This window comes from Puma concolor, chromosome B2 (genome assembly GCF_028749965.1).
Source record: "Puma concolor isolate L17-30 chromosome B2, mPumCon1.1.hap2, whole genome shotgun sequence".
NCBI classification, from domain to species: Eukaryota; Metazoa; Chordata; class Mammalia; order Carnivora; family Felidae; genus Puma; species Puma concolor.
The window spans coordinates 143,308,505-143,325,917 of NC_141671.1; the positions used below are offsets into that span (position 1 = coordinate 143,308,505).

General features: G+C 38.6%; 1 protein-coding gene across 11 annotated transcripts in view; it reads left to right on the top strand.

The window, feature by feature from the left end:
* ARID1B (AT-rich interaction domain 1B) overlaps positions 1 to 17,413 on the top strand; it is a 450,301-nt gene that overhangs the window by 168,829 nt on the left and 264,059 nt on the right. For all 11 annotated transcript variants that reach the window (XM_086708220.1, XM_086708218.1, XM_086708223.1 and 8 more), the window contains exon 4: positions 587 to 697. In XM_086708220.1, the coding sequence (XP_086564346.1) occupies positions 587 to 697 (111 nt within the window). The remainder of the gene's footprint in view (positions 1 to 586; positions 698 to 17,413) is intronic.

The following is a 17,413-nucleotide window of genomic DNA, read 5'->3' on the forward strand; positions in this document are numbered from 1 at the left end:
ACATATGGAATTCTGTACATGAGCGTTTATTGGTTTTGTAGAAACCCCAGGATACCGTGAGCTTAATAATGATGTTGTTTTGTGGGTTATCGAGAGGACGTACTAAAAGTCAGTTGATAATAAAGTTTTCATTAATTATGTTAACATTTTCAAGGTAACGCTAAAGGCAGCTCAGCTCAAATCAGAATTAAACAATAACACAAACTTTTGGTTCGCTCTGGTTTAAAGAGAGTTTGGTCGTAGCTTACCTCCTTCTCCATCTTTTACTGACTGTTAGCTTCCTGCAAAACTCAAATATGGCGTTTAGTTTGTATGGTCATGATAAATTTAGTTGTGTGTGTATATATACATATATGTATACACACGCGTATATGTATACATATGTGTATATAATGTTTTTTGCTCTTGACGATTCACTGCTTTGTCATTTGCTTCTACTTTTGATAAAGTTACATGATAGCTAGAACATATTTCTGTGTCTGCTTAAATGTAATGTAAATTGATAGTTTGTGATAAGCCTTTGCTTCATTTTGGTTACAACTTCATTGAGATATTTATGAAGTGCTTTATATTTGTGTTTGTTTAGGACATGTCTCAGGAAGGCTATGGAACTAGGTCTCAACCTCCTTTGGCTCCTGGAAAACCTAACCACGAAGACTTGAACTTAATACAACAAGAAAGACCATCAAGTTTACCAGTAAGACATTAATGTGCTGATTTAGAAATGTAATGAGTTAAAGATTTTTAAAAAGACCTGTTACTTTTGCTTGTTCTAGTTTATATTAAGACTCAGGGGAGAACTTTCTAGATGTCAGATGTATTTGTGGTTTATTAATTTTTTAGGGCTTTATTCTGGATAGGTCTCTTTCATCTGGAAGTATCTCTGGGTCCGTTTGCAAGGTTTATTACTCAGCTGACGGGTTTTGTGGCAGAAAGGTGTTTCTCTCGTACAGTTGTGCTTTGCCTAGCCTGTTGCTTTCTGTAGTGACACAGAACAGAGGTGTCTGTACAAGAGTTAAACGTGAAGAAATTCCCACTTGGCAAATGATCACAGCTGATGAACGAGATAAAGCATCCGGTGGTAGCATCCTAGCTTCTGGGGCTAGATGTGATGAGAAATCACCCAGTCCTTTTCTACCCAAAAGAAAGCATCTTAGTTTAAATTTGGAAAAGGCGGACTTTATTTCCACCAGCAAATTCAGTATGGGGATGGAGATATATATTGATTAGGGTAGTGGCCAGATTATAGGGAATCGTGTTGATGCCTGTAAAGAACTTGTTTTTTTGTTTTGTTTTGTTTTGTTTTAATGGACGATAGCCTAATTCAAATGAGGTTTTCCTTATAAACTAAAAGAGTACATCTGTGCAAATCAGTTTTTATATTTCTTTTTTATTAAAATATTTTGATTTGAAGAATTATTATTATTGCTTCATTTTTGTTAAGTTTCATTTAAGATGGGAGTTCAGGCTAGCCAGGATTTTAATTTGAATTTCCAATGTTTTACATTAAGTAATATTATATTACTTGTAAGCGTTCGAGGACTAGCATTTGTAATCAGCGTTCTACATGACATTTGCCATGCATGCTCTACCCGTCTTTAAGTCATGTGCAGCCTTAGAGAAGAAGGTAAGTGCTGGCCACAGGGTGTAGAGTACCTCTGAAGCCGATGAACATGTTTTTGACGTAATGTTTTAGCTTTTACATCCGTGATGGGAGGTGGGTGAAATCGGTTGTGGTCATCTTCTAGTTGACGCCGGGGTGCTCACTGTCTAGTTACTCGGTTTTCGAAAGAAGGAGAGGTGATGGGTTCTGCGTCTTGCGTTGTAAGCTTTTCTTCTTTAGCGGACGCCTGAGCTTGGTGAGCATGTACGCGTGTGTACGCATGCAGGGGAGCAGCGCTGACAAACGTAATGTTTGCTGGATATTTGGAAATTAGCTTGCGGTTTTCGGAAATTTCAGTGGACTCACGGGAAGCAGATGGACAACGAATTCCACTTTTTTCCCTCCCCCAGCTTTTTATTGTTTTTAGAGAAGCCCAGCTTCGTAGGGGTGCCCCTGGCTGGTGATGTGATGTGTGCTGTGCTGCAGGTTGGAAAGGCTGCTATAAATCGATACAGATTTTTTTTACGTAGTTAGAAGAACAGTTGGTGGCGTGCTGCTTTCTTTGTATCCACTGGAACTTCGGAGTCGTTCTCTAGGCTCTGCTGCTTTTCGTGGCTCTGCACGGAAAGGGGGTGTCGACGCTCAGCTGGCTCTGCAACACCGTTAGGGAGGGAATGAAATGCGGAAGTCCCAGAAAACCCGATGGAAGAGTCGGGCTCTGGGACGGTGCTTTTTAAGCTGAGTGTTGAAAAGGGGGCTGACAGCATTTCGGGAAGTGAACCGATCTGTTCATCAATAGTTCCAAGTTTTTCTGAATTGTTCTATTTGAATACTTTTAATGACTTGCTTTCTTCATCTTTTCCGTGTCTAATTTGTAAGAGGATTTACAGTTAGCTGTTTATTACACAAATTTTCTTACGTGCTAACAAAAAAAAAAAAAAGAGACAGAGAGAAATGCCCTGTTTGGTATTTTCTTTCAGTTTTTGTAACTAACTCACAGGTAAATAAGATGCTGATTGATGCAATAACATTTCACTAAGCTTTTTTTTAGAGAACAAACTTTCCTGGTTTTGTGGTGAGTATATGGAAGTGTCAGTTACTGAATGAAGGACAAACCATAGATCAGCTGGTGTACCTAGCCACCACCGTCCCGCACCTGCTGCCAACCTGTCAAAACGAAAATTGGCTCTATTTAAATGGATTTTAGCATGCCACTTTTCTTTTAACAGGCATCGTTTGTGTAGAAAGTTTGCGTACAGGCTTGACTAACGCGTGTGTAGCTATGTTATACACAATTAAGGTCATCACAGTTTGGGGGCAAGATTTGTTGGTATTCTCCATGGCTCTAATATCATGTATTTTTAGTATTACCTCTTTTAAGTAGTTTAGTTCTCCCACTTGGCTAAGTTGATACTGTAGGTACCATGAAACTATATTGTGATTATATCTGAATTTGCTGTTGGGTAATTTGTAGATTTATGCTGCATTTTTGATTCATGTGTCAGTGATACAAATCTTGTCTTTTAAAGGCAACCCATCGTATGTGTAACCTGTAGCTTATGATTTGGAACTAAGTTGTGGGTCTTCCCTTTACATTTTAAAAAATGTGGTATAGGATTCTACCGTATGATTGTTCAGTCTTCGTTTATTATGTATGTGACTATTAAGAAGGAACTTCTCCAGTAGTCCTTTCTTAATCTTTCTGATTATATTGGGATAGATTTTGTAATATTTTTTGTACGTGTGATCTTTTCTTTAGCATGTTTGTTATGCAGTTCAGTTTCCATTATGAGAAACCAAGGTATTTCCAGTATCCTTATGCTAGAGCTGTAATTTGATACCTCAGTAAGTTGTCCTCCCACCGTTGTTTGAACTGGTATCTGTCTGTATTTGCATGTCATTAAATTCTTGGTGATCTTCAGGAGCTAACGCAGTTATGTTTTCCAGCTGACTTAGATCCTGAGATCATCCACGGTAAAGCAAATACCTCATAAATTAATACTTGTCCTCTTGTTGTCTTGGGGCCATGACCAGTGATATTTACTTATCACTTAATTCCCTCAGACCTAAGCTCAGAACAAATCTTTCTTAATAATGTCCACTCACTGCTCTCCCTCTTAATCAACAGCCTTTCCCCATTGAGTTGCATTAGCTTCCATACCTTGATATTACCATTCTTAACAATTCTTAGCATGTAGTAGACATTAAAAGTAGCTTGCAGAACTCTCTCTCCTTGGAATAGTATCACTTAAAATTTGAGCACATTGGGAAGTTTTTCCACCTCTAATATTGATATGAAAGGAAGCCAGCATTTAAGCAGAATACACAGTGGAAGGCCAGAAAAATGCTACAACTTACTAACGCTTTATTTTATAAACATTGAGTAGATCTCAATGTCTATTTTAAGATAACCCCTCCAAATATTATTTAATACACTTTTTTTTGTTGTCTTTTGTTACATTTTCATTGCTTGTGCCATTTACTGTTTATCTTTTTATTACACTTATTTTTATAGCTGTCTTGGCTCCCCTGTTAGAATAGGATCTTTTCAGAGTATTTATGATGTTTATTCAGTAGTATTTTCCTAATAAGATTTTAGGTAAAAACTTCCAACCACGTTCTTCCTCCAGTTTCAGAATTTTGTTTTCATTGCTTAAGGGATTTTTTCCAAGGTATCAAATTGGTATCAGTAGAGCCTATGTTCTCTGATGCTCCTGAGACTAAAGGATTATAATGAGGTATCTGTATTAGCACGGTGGGTTTTTCCTTAAAACTGTTTTATTATAAAATGACATTTGACTTGAACCTGGTAGCCTTAAGCTTCTAGAGAAGAAGTGGGCACTTTTGGATAATTGAGCTAAAAATAGTGTGAAAACATTCTTTTCTTAGTAATACAGGGTTTTTAATTGTAAAAATAAATAAATTGACGGGAACGATAATAATAATTTCAGTAAGTGCGGCACAGATATGTTGTTAATAAAATGTGTATAAACATGGATACAGGGAAGTAAACAAACAAAAGGTTTGATTTTCTCCTTCCAAGTAAACAGCGTTTTCCCCTCCAGGGATCTGAAGAGCTGTCCTTCTCCTCAGGTTGGCAGTCAGTGATCTGGTTTCTTCTTCGCAGAGGCCTCCCACCAGTTTGTGTTTCAGATAGTAGGCCCATTATTCGGTTTGCCTCAGATGCAGAATAAGATCAGCCCCATTCTAACAGACTTTGAGAAGGCCCATCAGGTCATTAAAAATCTCCTTCTGACCCTTTCTTCTTTAAATAGGAAATATCTAAAGAGGTCGACCTAAAAAGGGATTTTTGTATCTTTCAGAGTTTAGTAAAAAACCCTAAATGTCGCGTAGAACAGTGCTTATGGCACCTTTGTTGAAGTTTGCAATTAGAAGGGAATATCGAGGTTTAGATAAAACATATGTCTTTTGGCCCATTGTGAAAGGAAGGAGGTAGTAAATGCCGGTTTTTCTTTGAAATAGAGGGTGTTAAACAGGATATTGGAGGCCTGAAAGGGGATGGTTGGAAAACTGTTATTACCAAGAATATTCTTTGGGGGTTAGGTATTAGCAACAGAGCCTACAATGATCTGCCTTCCCTGAAAAAGAATACCCTGTGTGTGTTTGTTTTTTAAATCTTTAATGGCACTTACGTTGGATAGTGGTAAAAGGTCGTGGACTTTGGCAGCATATATGAATATTGATGATATGTTAATAGGGACATTTTAAGTGTTGTAGATTTGATAACACAGTTCCTGTGAACAATCGGAAACTGTTAGAAAAAGCTAGGTGAAGCGTTTTTTAACTGGGTTTTGCTTTTCACTAAGTTTTCAACCCAATTGAAAACACAAATTGTTAAAGTGTTCTTAACCTGTTAGGTGGCAGGTTTTTGCAAAAGTTGAAATCTACCAGGTTAGAATTAGATGTTTGGCTGCTGAATGAACTCTTCCCAAACTTTTTTTACTTGTATCTTGAACTTGATTTAAATGGGTTTCAGTAAAAGGTTAAGAGGATAGCTGTCTTCCGTTGATTGATCCTTCTCAAATCATTCTGAACATTTAAAAAATTGTAAGTTGTTGTCACTTTATTTCAGTATTGAAGCACTGATAATTCCTGTGTGTAGCTGGCGACATCAGCTGTTTGTGAGTGTTTCTAAATGTTAGTAGAGTCCGTGGAGTTGGGGAGTTAGGGAAGAGGTGACCGGTGAGCAATCATGGAAGGGAGCAGGAAGTTCTGTGATGGATGGAGCCTTGTCAGGTAGAGTATCTGAAGATACCCCTCCATCAGTGGCATAGTTTCCAAACTGAAGGTACAGACACATTTTGATGTCTTGGCAAAGTTTTAAGTGGAACACGCAATAGTTGGAATTCTTACGTAGGATTTACCATCTTCTCAAACGTAATTTTAGTAACTGGTCTATTCCATATGGAGACCTTAATTCTTTTTGGATCAAGGTTGAGAGAAACACGTGAAGACCTTACTTGAAAGTTCGAATTTAGGAAAAGTGGTAGTGACTTTGACAAACGTTATTTTCCAACATGGCTCATTTCTTTAAGATGTGATGTTCTATAATTTTATCCCTTAGACTACATTTGTGATACTGGCCGTCATTTTGAAAATAGAGGATAATACTTGAACAAGGCAAGAAGTAGTAGGAAGCGGGAAAGTAGGTTTCTCCCTCTTTCGAAACAATCTTCCACTTAAATGTTTGTTCTGTAAATGAATACCCAATAAAACCTCACCAGTTTGGATTTCTTCCAGGTAAAAGCAGGTTAAATATATGGAAAGTTTGAATAAATTAATATTTAAAAAGAACTAGAGTTTGCTTTTAAATAACTGAAGTGTTTGTGTGCAAAGTGTTTCTAAATTGAGATCTTCAGCCCTGTTGAAATAAGTGGATAATTCTAAATTTATTATAGCTGAGATATTTGCTTAGTGGCAATATGTTATTTTAAAAGATTCGTTTAATTTTTAAAAACACTGTAAGCATACCCCCTGCAAACTTGTTCACATAACATTCTAAAGGTTTCCATTTAAAGTATGGGGGAAATGAATTTCAACCCATTTTATGGGACTGTCAGTTCTAAAAAAATTAATGAAAGAGTGCTATAAAAAATAGACACTGGACAAAATTGGAGATGAAGAGAGACTGAAACATAACTGATTTGCAGGATATTGGTTTTGATAATAGAAAGATAACTATGATCTATAGTTGATAAATGAGGCTCATTAAGTAAGGGATGAAAAATGCAGATGTTCCTGGCTGATAGAAAAGTCAGCATACAGGATTTGCCCTAACAAATTGGCGACGGGAATGTTTCGAGCCAGCTTGCTGCTCTTCAGATGACCTGGGGGAGGCTGTGGAGCCTTGTCTGTGGCCCCACAGGCTGGGCGCGTGCAACTCCCAGGTGTGTCCACAAAGAGCCACCCAACCACACCTGGACACATGAGCCTCTCCGACAGATGAGCTGTCTCTGCGCACGAGGCGGAGAGCAGTCGTGTTTGTCTTCAGTATAAAGCACAGAAAAACGGCGCGTGGGAAATTCTTGCATGGGGGCTTGGGTAGGACAGGTGGTCAGGCCAAGCCGCACAACAACTTCGGGTTTTCATTTTAGTTTTTATGCCAGGACTGACGTGCAAAGGTACCTTTTCTCATTCGAGCCTGCCGAAGGCAGGCGTGTTGAACTAGAAAGCCTCCTTCCTCCTTTCTTCAGGGTGCTGGTACCCAGAGGGGTCAGTGGGCTTCCCCCAGTTCTGCAGCCATGGCCAGGGTAAGGGGTTGAATGCGTTTTACTTTGTGCTAGCCAAGTTAGGTGGGAAATAGATTTTAATTTACAAATTTCCTCTTTGTAGGTAACTGAAGGCATACATGTAGGTTATATAATAAGAGCTCCATAACCAGCAGGAGCTCATAGTAGCGTTTGTGGACTGGTTAATTGCTTTTATTTTTCTTTTCGAATGGAAGTAACTATTTTTGATATTAACCATCAGCTTGGGAGAGGAAATAAATACATGTAGAGAGCAAAATTTTTTATTCTTCCCTCACAATGTAGGGTTTTAGAAGTGTCTCTCTCTTCCTCATCTTTTTCTTTTGCCTTCTTTCTCTAAATCGTTGTAAAATAACTGAATGGTCTTGTTTTCTTTTGTTTGGGTCAAGAAATTTTAGCTGAAAATTGTTACTGTGTGAAAGAAGATTATTGACTCAACAAGCCTTCAATTTTCCGTGAATAACACTCCCACCCCCTAGCTTCAGGAACACGCCGTGCATGCATTCTATTTTAAAATACAGACTGTAATTTAAAACAGGCAGTTTGATGCCCCACTGAACTTTGTTTAAGCCTGGAATAAAAGAGGGGGAAAAAAAGCTTTAAGCTACAAAAAAGTGACTAAGCTTTCTCAACCACTTTTCTTCATAATGCATTCTATTTAAGAAAAAAAAAAAGCTGTCAGGTACTATTGTTGGCTCCTTCTACAGGACCTAAATTTTATCCAATGTTAAATTGTGGTGTGTGTGCCTTTTCACTTTATTTCATTATCAAGCTATTGTTCGAATTTTTTAAGTGTTCAGAGCAGTGGTCCTGTGCAGTGGAATCTGCGTGCATACATTTGTGCATTTTGTCCCTGTTCAGTGCATGTGAGAACATTAATTCAAAAATTAAATATATAATTTTTAGCATTCAGTTATTGATAGCTAATTTCCTAGAGTTCTCAGATTTATATAGCACCTGATTATTAGACCAGAAAGATAGTAAATAATATTATGGCTAAATATTTAGATCAGATTATTATAAAAATGATTAGCTGGGAGTCGTTTAAATCATTTGCCCTTTTTTTTCCCTCCCAGAAACAAAATGAGCAGCTTATGGTGACTCATATGGTAGGAATGATGACTTTATTGTGATAAAGTAATATATTTTGGCCTGGATACCTGTTCTAATGATGATGGTGAATGGCAAACAGGACTAAATCTTTGTCAAAGTTCTGGCTCGCGTATGCCCTTCAGTAATGACGTCTCCAGCAATGGTTTCCCTCCCATTTTTGGGTGCAATTTGCTTTTTTTTTTTTTTTTTAATGTTTATTCATTTTGAGAGAGAGAGAGAGACAGACACACAGAACTTGAGTGGGGGAGGGGCAGAGAGAGAGAGAGGGAGACATAGAATCTGAAGCAGGCTCCAGGCTCTTGAGCTGTCAGCGCAGATCCCAACGCGGGGCTCGAACTCAGGAACCATGAGATCGTGACCCAGCCAAAGCTGGACACTTAACCAACTGAGCCACCCCGGCGCCCTGGGTGCCATTTGCTTTTGAACATACTTAGGGATTTGGAGTTGCATGATTGAGTCCATAGCTTTATCATGCAGGTTATGGGAGAGCCACAGGTCTTCTTGTGGAGTCTGTCTCTAACTTCTCCGAGATTGCAGAGGGCTCCCTCTCCCTGCTGTGGGATCAGTTTGGTACTTTGACATATTTGAGTGTAGGGAAGTTTTGGGAGAAGGAGAAAGGTTTATCTTGAAAAGTTGAGAAGTACATGTACCGGATATCTTTATGACCACCTGGTATAAAGTGGGAGGTAGGAAAAAGAAACAAAAAGGAAGCCGCAGGACAATGAAATCTTATCTTTGTAATGCAAAGTCTAATGCCTTTCCCCACTGGATCAATGGGAACCCAGTGGAGACCATTGTCTGAACCAAAACAATCAGCAGTTGGTTTTAATTTCATGCTGGTGTAAGGACGACCCTGATGGCCTGTATCTGAGGACTCCAGTCACTTCTGACACTCCAGGTTTACATCTGTGTACTAAAAAGTAACTGAGTAAGCACCCTGTGCTTTTTAAACTGAGATTTATCACTAGTGGAAATATTAGCAACCCAGGGACATGAAAACCACCATTTGTTCTTGATGAACCCAAGTCAGTTTAATGAAAAATGTCCCCTGCATTTTGTGCCCCCTCCCCCCTTCCCTCCCTCTTTCCCTCCCTGTCTCCCTCCTTTCTCTCTGGAGCTCCCTGGTTTGATCTGGGTAGAGTGGTATGTCACAAGTCTTCCTTTTACTTGGTATTTTATTACTATCTTTGTCAAAGCAGAGTGGTGTCCCCTGAGACAATGGTACATAAGCTGTGCCTGATCTGCAGGTAAATGTCTTCTCTTAAAGTCCAGAATGAGCGAGCACAGCAGTATCCTGCCCCCATCTTAGACTTGTATCCTGATACTGATAATTTTTTTTTTCAAAAATTTCTCATGTAAGGTAGGGATCTTTCATCAGTTTTTATTTTCACCATGGGTGTGGGTGGTTGAGAAGTACAGTGATTTAGTTAACACCTTCTAATGACCCCAAAAGTATGTGATTGGTCTTTTGTTATTATCTGTATCTGGAGAAAATTTGGCTTCAAAATAATAATAATTATGTGTAACAATTTATTGAGCACCATTTTTAAAAGTCTTGGTTTACATAAATAAAACTTTCAGTTAACTAACGCTGGAAACTACTAGTAAAAGAATAGCTATGCCCAGAGTCAGGGGTCTTAGTGAATGTCGTAGGCGTGAGTTACATGTGAGTTACATGAACTTTAAAGACATGCCCTTCTTGACATGTATTTTGTCTTCTCAAAGCCAGATCCCACCCCATCTTCTATTTTTGAAAGTCTGGTACTTTCAGGTTACCTAGACAAGTGAATTGTTCCCTGCCTTTTATTTATGCAAAGCCTTTATTTTTAAAATGCCTTCATTACCACTGGAGGCAGGGAGACGACTTAAGAGGTTAGTGTATTATCTTCGCTAATGAGGTTGAGTCAGATTATTAAAAAGTGATGGCAGTGAGAATGCAGAGGAGAAAATTGTTGAAATAAAGGGAGGGATGAATGATAGATGCTTTTAAGGGTTTTAAGCTGAGTGGCCAGGAGATGACAAACACAGGGGTGATGTGGTGGTGGGAGTTGGTTTAGGGAGAGAAGAATAACCCAGAGATTTTATGAGATTTTATGAATAAATCTGCCGGAATTCTAAAACTCCTAAAAGAAAACATTTCATCTTTGTTACCAAAAACCTTATTTTTTGTATAGGTCTTTTATATAAGAGTTAAAATGTCATAAATAGATACTGATGTTGAAAGAATGGTAGTGGTGGCTATAACTGTACATTTCACTAAAATTCTCGGAGATGATTTGAAGAGTATTGGAGCAGAGTTTGTGTAAACAACTCAGCAGATTGTACCAGAGCGTTGCTAGCTCTAACATGGAGTAAGACAGAGTGCCATCGCAAAAATAGATGAAACTATATATAATTCAGTTAGGACTCATGGCTGGTCCCATTGCCTTTGTTTTTAGGAGAATCCAGTAAGTTTATATCCTAATATGCTCCTTGGGTGGGGCCAGGTGACTTTATTTGGCTTTGTTTGGCTTACTTTGGAATGATTTAGACTTTGTTCTGGTTGCATTTCATTCTGGAGGGGGCATCCCTTAGTTTCATGTATCTCGTTATGATTTCTCCTCTTCTGAAACTTATTTTGAGTATGTGCATTTATGAGTCTACTATACAAATTTCACGTTTTTACTTGTTTGTTTGTTTTTCTTTTTTGAGGCTATGCGACTGTGCGAGGGGGCGGGGGAACCTGGTTTTTCACATGCTATTTTTGAAAGCTGTTCTTTTTTATTGTGTAGTAGCGGTTACTCCTTTGAATACCTTGAGTTTCTGTGATACATTTAAATCCCAGCAGAGGAAATAGGGCCTTAGGGAGATTACCATGAACTCTGAGCAGATTTCTCTTGGTGTTTTAAAATTAAACCCCTCCCTCCCTTTTTTTCTCCCAGTGTTTAAAGCACTGTCATTTCACTTCCTGCATAAAGAGCAAAGGTTTAATATTAATAAGTTATTAAAATGTGTGTAGTTTTACGTATTTTGCTTCAGATTTTTTTAAAGCTCTACTTCCCAGATGTGAAAATAAAGACTCCACAATGGCAGGAAACGGGACTCAAAGTCCTGGCAGTGGTGGAGTCCCAGTGAACCCATAGTTCATCCCTTTACAGCAGCTTTCTGCGTGCACCTGTCCTAGAACACACCTGAGTGCCCTTCAACTTTAGTTTTCAAACCTAAGACCTTCTCTCTTTTGAAACACTGTTTTGCCAATTTAGATTAAAATTATGAGTGTCCTTGAATAAATACGAATATGTTCAGATTTTCTCAAGTGGTTTTGCTTTTCTGTAGTTACTCTATTTGTCTTTCCTCAGCTAGTGTGCCTAAATGTTGACATCCTCGATTAATGCAGAAGGTTTCACTTTACCCGGAAAAACTCAATTACGTTTAACAGTCATTTATTGATTGCCTCCTGTGTTTAAGATTTTATGTTAGGTGTAGGAATAACATAAAGATAAAATTTGGATTAGCTTATTAGTGTTCTTTCCTGTAACACACTCAGCAATAAGAAATCCACAAGAAAACAGACCTATATTCAGAATGCCTGTTATTGAAAAGACTATCTTCTGTTTTTATCTTCAGAGAACCATCTATAAAATCTGCAAAATTCATACTTTTAGCAAGTGTAATATCACAGAGATGTTTTGCCATTGTGGAAGTTTGGGATATTTGAAAAGGTAAGAGCACTGACAGCTATATCAAAATGAAGTTAGCCTTTTCTGCAAGGGTGGCATTTAGTTCCATATTAGAAATGCTTGTTATTTTAGGGGAAGAACATTACTGCCACACACTTTTGTCAACATTTGGTGTGGTAAAGTAATGATTCTGCTGGCTTTCTTGAGGGATTTCATGAGGGATCTTATTATTTCTTCTACTTTTCTCCCCTGGCTTAACATTCATTTTTCTGACTTAATTTCTACTTTTATAGAGATGAAAACAAGATATTAAAGTTCTAGCCACCTTTGATATAATTCTGGCCCTTTCTGGGGGTATCACATTTTAAAAAGTGTATCTAAATAGGCACATTATGGTTCACAAAGCACATTCACGCGTACGCTCAGTGTAGTTTTATTGCCTGGACGCTTCACCTTTACCCCTGTGGATTACATGCGATAGAACGTATATAAAACTTCTTGTGTGGTACTTGCCTTATGTGTCAGCACTCGTAAACGTCACTTTCTTACATTTGTTTGCCCCTCCTCTTTTGAAACTTACTTAGCTGTCCGTGCCTGATAGGATTGCCAGTCTACCAGACTTCCCCGAGATTCAGTATTCCCTTCCTCCGGATGAGGAAACCCGGAACAGAGACTTGGTAGAGTCCCGGTGATTGTGGCAGCTGATGGTTGACTAAAACTTTATCTCCTTGACTCCGTTATTGGACCTCCCCGTATGTGGACCTCTTCGGATAGAGTGTGTTGGTGTGAATACCACTGGGATTCTTCCGCATTCGTTTGGATTCTGTGTTGTTCATTTTTATTTACCACATAACAGAAGAACGTGTATATGTGAAAACTACATTAAATATGTTGTAATTCAAAACAATGCTAAGGGGCTCTCCCAGCATTATGGTTAGAGTCGTGTAGGTAACTAAATGGCTTTTCCTTGCTCTTTCCAACTTGTGATATTATCAGGGAGTGGTAGAATCACCTAAAAGAAGATAAAGAAAAGAAAAGGCGTGAGAAAAGGCATGGATAGAGATCTACTCTGGTTTTAGTGAAGTTGGCCTTAGATAGACTCCTTAGATTTTGCAAAAGGTTTTCTGGTTTCTGAGGCAGATAACCATAGGAACCCTAGTGGTTGTCCAGGAATCACCAGCTGTGACTGATAAACACACCTTTAAGTGGGAGACTGAAGGTGGGGAATTAGGTAAAACAACTTAAGATATCCTCCTAAGTCAAATATGTTTCCCTCCCTCTCTATCCCTAATACACATACAGAGAGGAAAGGAGGGGGATCAAGGGGGCATAAATAATTTTATTAATATAGAAAACACACCTTTTGGAATTCTCTGCCTTTTTTCATCCCAGTTGATTAGATGGCATTCAGTAAGTATGCCGTTTTGAGTCAGGTGGTGTTTTGCAAGGGGAACATCCTGGAAGTATCTTACTTTGGATTTTTAGCCCTGCTCTTTGAGACCATGGTATTTATTGATGTTAAAATTTTTTTTTCAATGTTTTTATTTACTTTTGAAGGAGAGAGAGACAGAGCATGAGCGGGGGAGGAGCAGAGAGAGAGGGAGACATAGAATTTGAAGCAGGCTCCAGGCTCTAAGCCGTCAGCACAGAGCCTGATGTGGGGCCCGAACCCACGAACTGTGAGATCATGCCCTGAGCCGAAGTCGGACGCTCAACCGACCTAGCCACCCAGGCGCCCCTATTGATGTTTAAACTGTGCATCCCTTGGGATGCCTCAGGCGGCTCAGTCAGTGAAGCCTCCAACTTTAGCTCAGGTCATGATCTCCCCAGTCAGAGTTCAAGCCCCGCGTCAGGCTCTGTGCTGACAGCTCAGAGCCTGGAGTCTGTTTTGGCTTCTGTGTCTCCCTCTCTGTCTCTGTCCCTCCCCTGCTCGTGCTGTTTTCCTCTCTCTCTCTCTCTCTCTCTCTCTCAAAAATAAGTCAACATTAACAAAAATTAAAAAAATAAATTGTACATCCCAAATAGGGAACGTTTGCCGATGCTTATTTAATAAATCCAATATATTTAGCCAGCAGTAGTAGCTAGTGAAAAGGTACCTGGACAAATTGTAGAGGAAAGGAATATTACTTTATAGTGATAAATAGGTCAATATATTTTACTTTTCCCAACATACTTTATGAACTATCTTACCATATCCCTTGTGTGTGATACTCACCATCACCAATTTTACTTTTGAATATATTCATAAACCCAGTTTCTCATCAATACAACAAAATTATATGAAGTTTAATATAATTCATTTTTTAGCCTCTCTGAAGTTTTTATACTGTGGTATTCTAATATAAAAAGTATGACCCAGGGGCCCCTGGGTGGCTCAGTCGGTTAAGCGGCCGACTTCGGCTCGGGTCATGATCTCGCGGTCCGTGAGTTCGAGCCCCGCGTCGGGCTCTGTGCTGACAGCTCAGAGCCTGGAGCCTGTTTTGGATTCTGTGTCTCCCTCTCTCTGACCCTCCCCTGTTCATGCTCTGTCTCTCCCTGTCTCAAAAATAAATAAAACGTTAAAAAAAAAAATTAAAAGAAAAAAAGGATGACCCAGACACTATATAACTTAACGATTGAAATTTAAGACTATAGATTTCTTCATCTACAAAAGTGTTTAAAAACACCTTGGAGGACTCTCTGTCAAAAATAAGTAAACTTAAAAAAATTTTCTCTCTCTCTCTTTCTCTCTCTCAAAAATAAATAAACATTTAAAAAAAAAGAAAAAAGGAGGGGTGCCTGGGTGGCTCAGTTGGTTAAGCGTCCGGCTTCAGCTCAGGTCGTGATCTCACCCTTTGTGAGTTTGAGCCCCGCGTTCGGACTGTGTCCTGACATGACAGCTCGGAGCCTGGCGCCCGCTTTGGACTCTGTGTCTCCCTCTCTCTCTCTCTCTCTGCCCTTCCCCTCCTCACATACTTGTCTCTCTCAAAAATAAATGAACAGTAAAAAAAAAATGAAAAAAAGCAGCTTGGAAGAGGTATTCTTCTAACATGTGTCCCTATGAATGTGTAAATAAATTTGTTTATTTTTAAATAAACCAATGGCCACTTTTAACTGAAAGAGTCCTGTTGTGACAGAACATTTTCATTTCCTATGATGTTTTTACATAGAATTTATAACCCATGTGTTTCTAAATAGGAATTGAGCTGACCTGCACTAAAGCATTTCTATAAACTGAGGCTACTCAAAGTGGAATACAAATTTAAAAAAGTGGTTAAAAATGGAGAAGTAAACAAACCATGATAATACAGTTACCACGAATCACTATTAAATTTAAGGCTGTGGGGTGCCTGGCTGGCTCAGTCCATGGAGCCTGTGACTCTTGATCTCAGGGTTGTGAGTTCGAGCCCCACATTGAGTGTAGAAATCACTTAAAAATAAAATTTAAAAAAGAACAAATTTAAGGCTGCATTCCTGACTAGGTAGAAGGGGGAAAAAGTAAGGTTGCGTGATTATTAACATAAACCGAAGGCATCATTTCTTGAAGTGGAATATCACCTTTATACTTTTGTAAGATAGTAAAATCTTTTATTTTGTGAAAGGAAATAGTCTGTAAAGGAACACATAAATATTCCTGTGAAAATAGTGAATAACGATGCCAAAATACAGGTTTTCTATTTTTTTTATAGCGTTAAGTTTTTTCATTTTATTTGGGATAATTGTCTAGAACTTAAGTTTGGCATCTTGTTACATAAATAAGTGAACGAATGATTGGCTGTTTCTTCTATAACTTGCTTAACTGTCAGAATTACAAATCCAGCAATTCTGTCCAAAGGAGTAGCTTACTGAACCCATTTTCATTTCAGAGTTTTTTTGAAGACAATAATTTTGTAAGCATAAAATACGTAGCAGGATGAAAAGTCATTTAATAAATAAGTACTTCAGTTGTGAAGTAAACTTTTCTTTGTTTTGACGCATAGGTGACAATTTGTAAGTTGGCATTTTTCTGTTGTATGTCTTTATGGGAGAAGATTGTTCATCTCTGAGTTGCAAGATTTGGGCTCACGATTAATTGGTTATTCTGGCGAGGGTCTAAATTTTACCATGCAAACATTCCACTAGTGACTTAATAGTTATAACCGTTGCAATATTTATCTTCTGGCAAAGCTTAGGGATTTTTTTTTTTTTTTTTGTACCTGTTGACCTGAGTACATCATAAAATTGGAGATGTGTTCCTCAGGACAAAAAGGTAAATCCACAAACTGTCTAGCTCCTTCAGAGTTTTAGTGGAAGGAGTGTGATGCTCGTGTGATTCCTCCACTTCTCCCCCCTAGGACGGGGCCTGGAAGAATCTTTGGTCCAACCATGTGTCGGTTGCTATGCTTTATACTTCAGAAGGAATGGACGTGGACAGCAAGCAAGCCAGTGACCCACCCAGTAGGGGACAAGGATCTTGACTCCAGTCTTGATTTGAATCCACAACTATCTTTGGCTCTTGGCCATTCGTCAATCTTTAGGGGGAAGGAGGTTGGTTGTTAGAAAGGGGCAGCTGTATCGTGCTCCTGTTATTGTGAAGGAATTAGATTTTTTTTGAGACCCCAACCATGTGACAGAACTCAACAAGAAGATAATTTAACATCCTTTTATTCTTAAAAAATAGTAACAGTATATATAGGAAAACTACCTCTGTTCATTTGTAGGTCAGTCTTGTTGTTTCTAACTCCCTTTAAGTGAAAAAGCTCAAGTATGGTCAATTCCTCCTTATGGAGACTTCAGGAACGTTAATTCTCTCGTATTTCATTACCTCTAGGAAAATTACCTGCTCAAGATTTTGGGCTTCCACTTTTAAAAATTGTACAGCTACAAAATCATGAAATAGCACTGTCAATGTCAGCTTTATTTATTTATGTGGTTATTTTTTTTAAAGACACAAAAAACCCCTGTAAATTGGAAAATTGTTTCCCTTCAGAGGGCTTAAAAAATATCTTGAGTTTGTTGGGATTAGATTGGGTGGCAGTCAGGGTAGCTGCTCTTGTGTAGCTGAAGTGCACAAATCGATTTTGCTCCCTTAGCTGCCTGCTTGTGCCTAAAACAATTTTTGACAAATGCCAGAGTTTCACAAATGTAGGAGTAGCAGTTATAGAGGTGGTTTTGCGAGTCCCTTGGAACAGCCATGCACATCTTCAGTCACTCTTAATTTGAATGAGAAAGGGGATGGGAGAAGCTATTTTTATTTTCTCCTGGGAGCAAGAGAAAAGGAGGCGGAACTCTGTACCATGTAATTTTAAAAA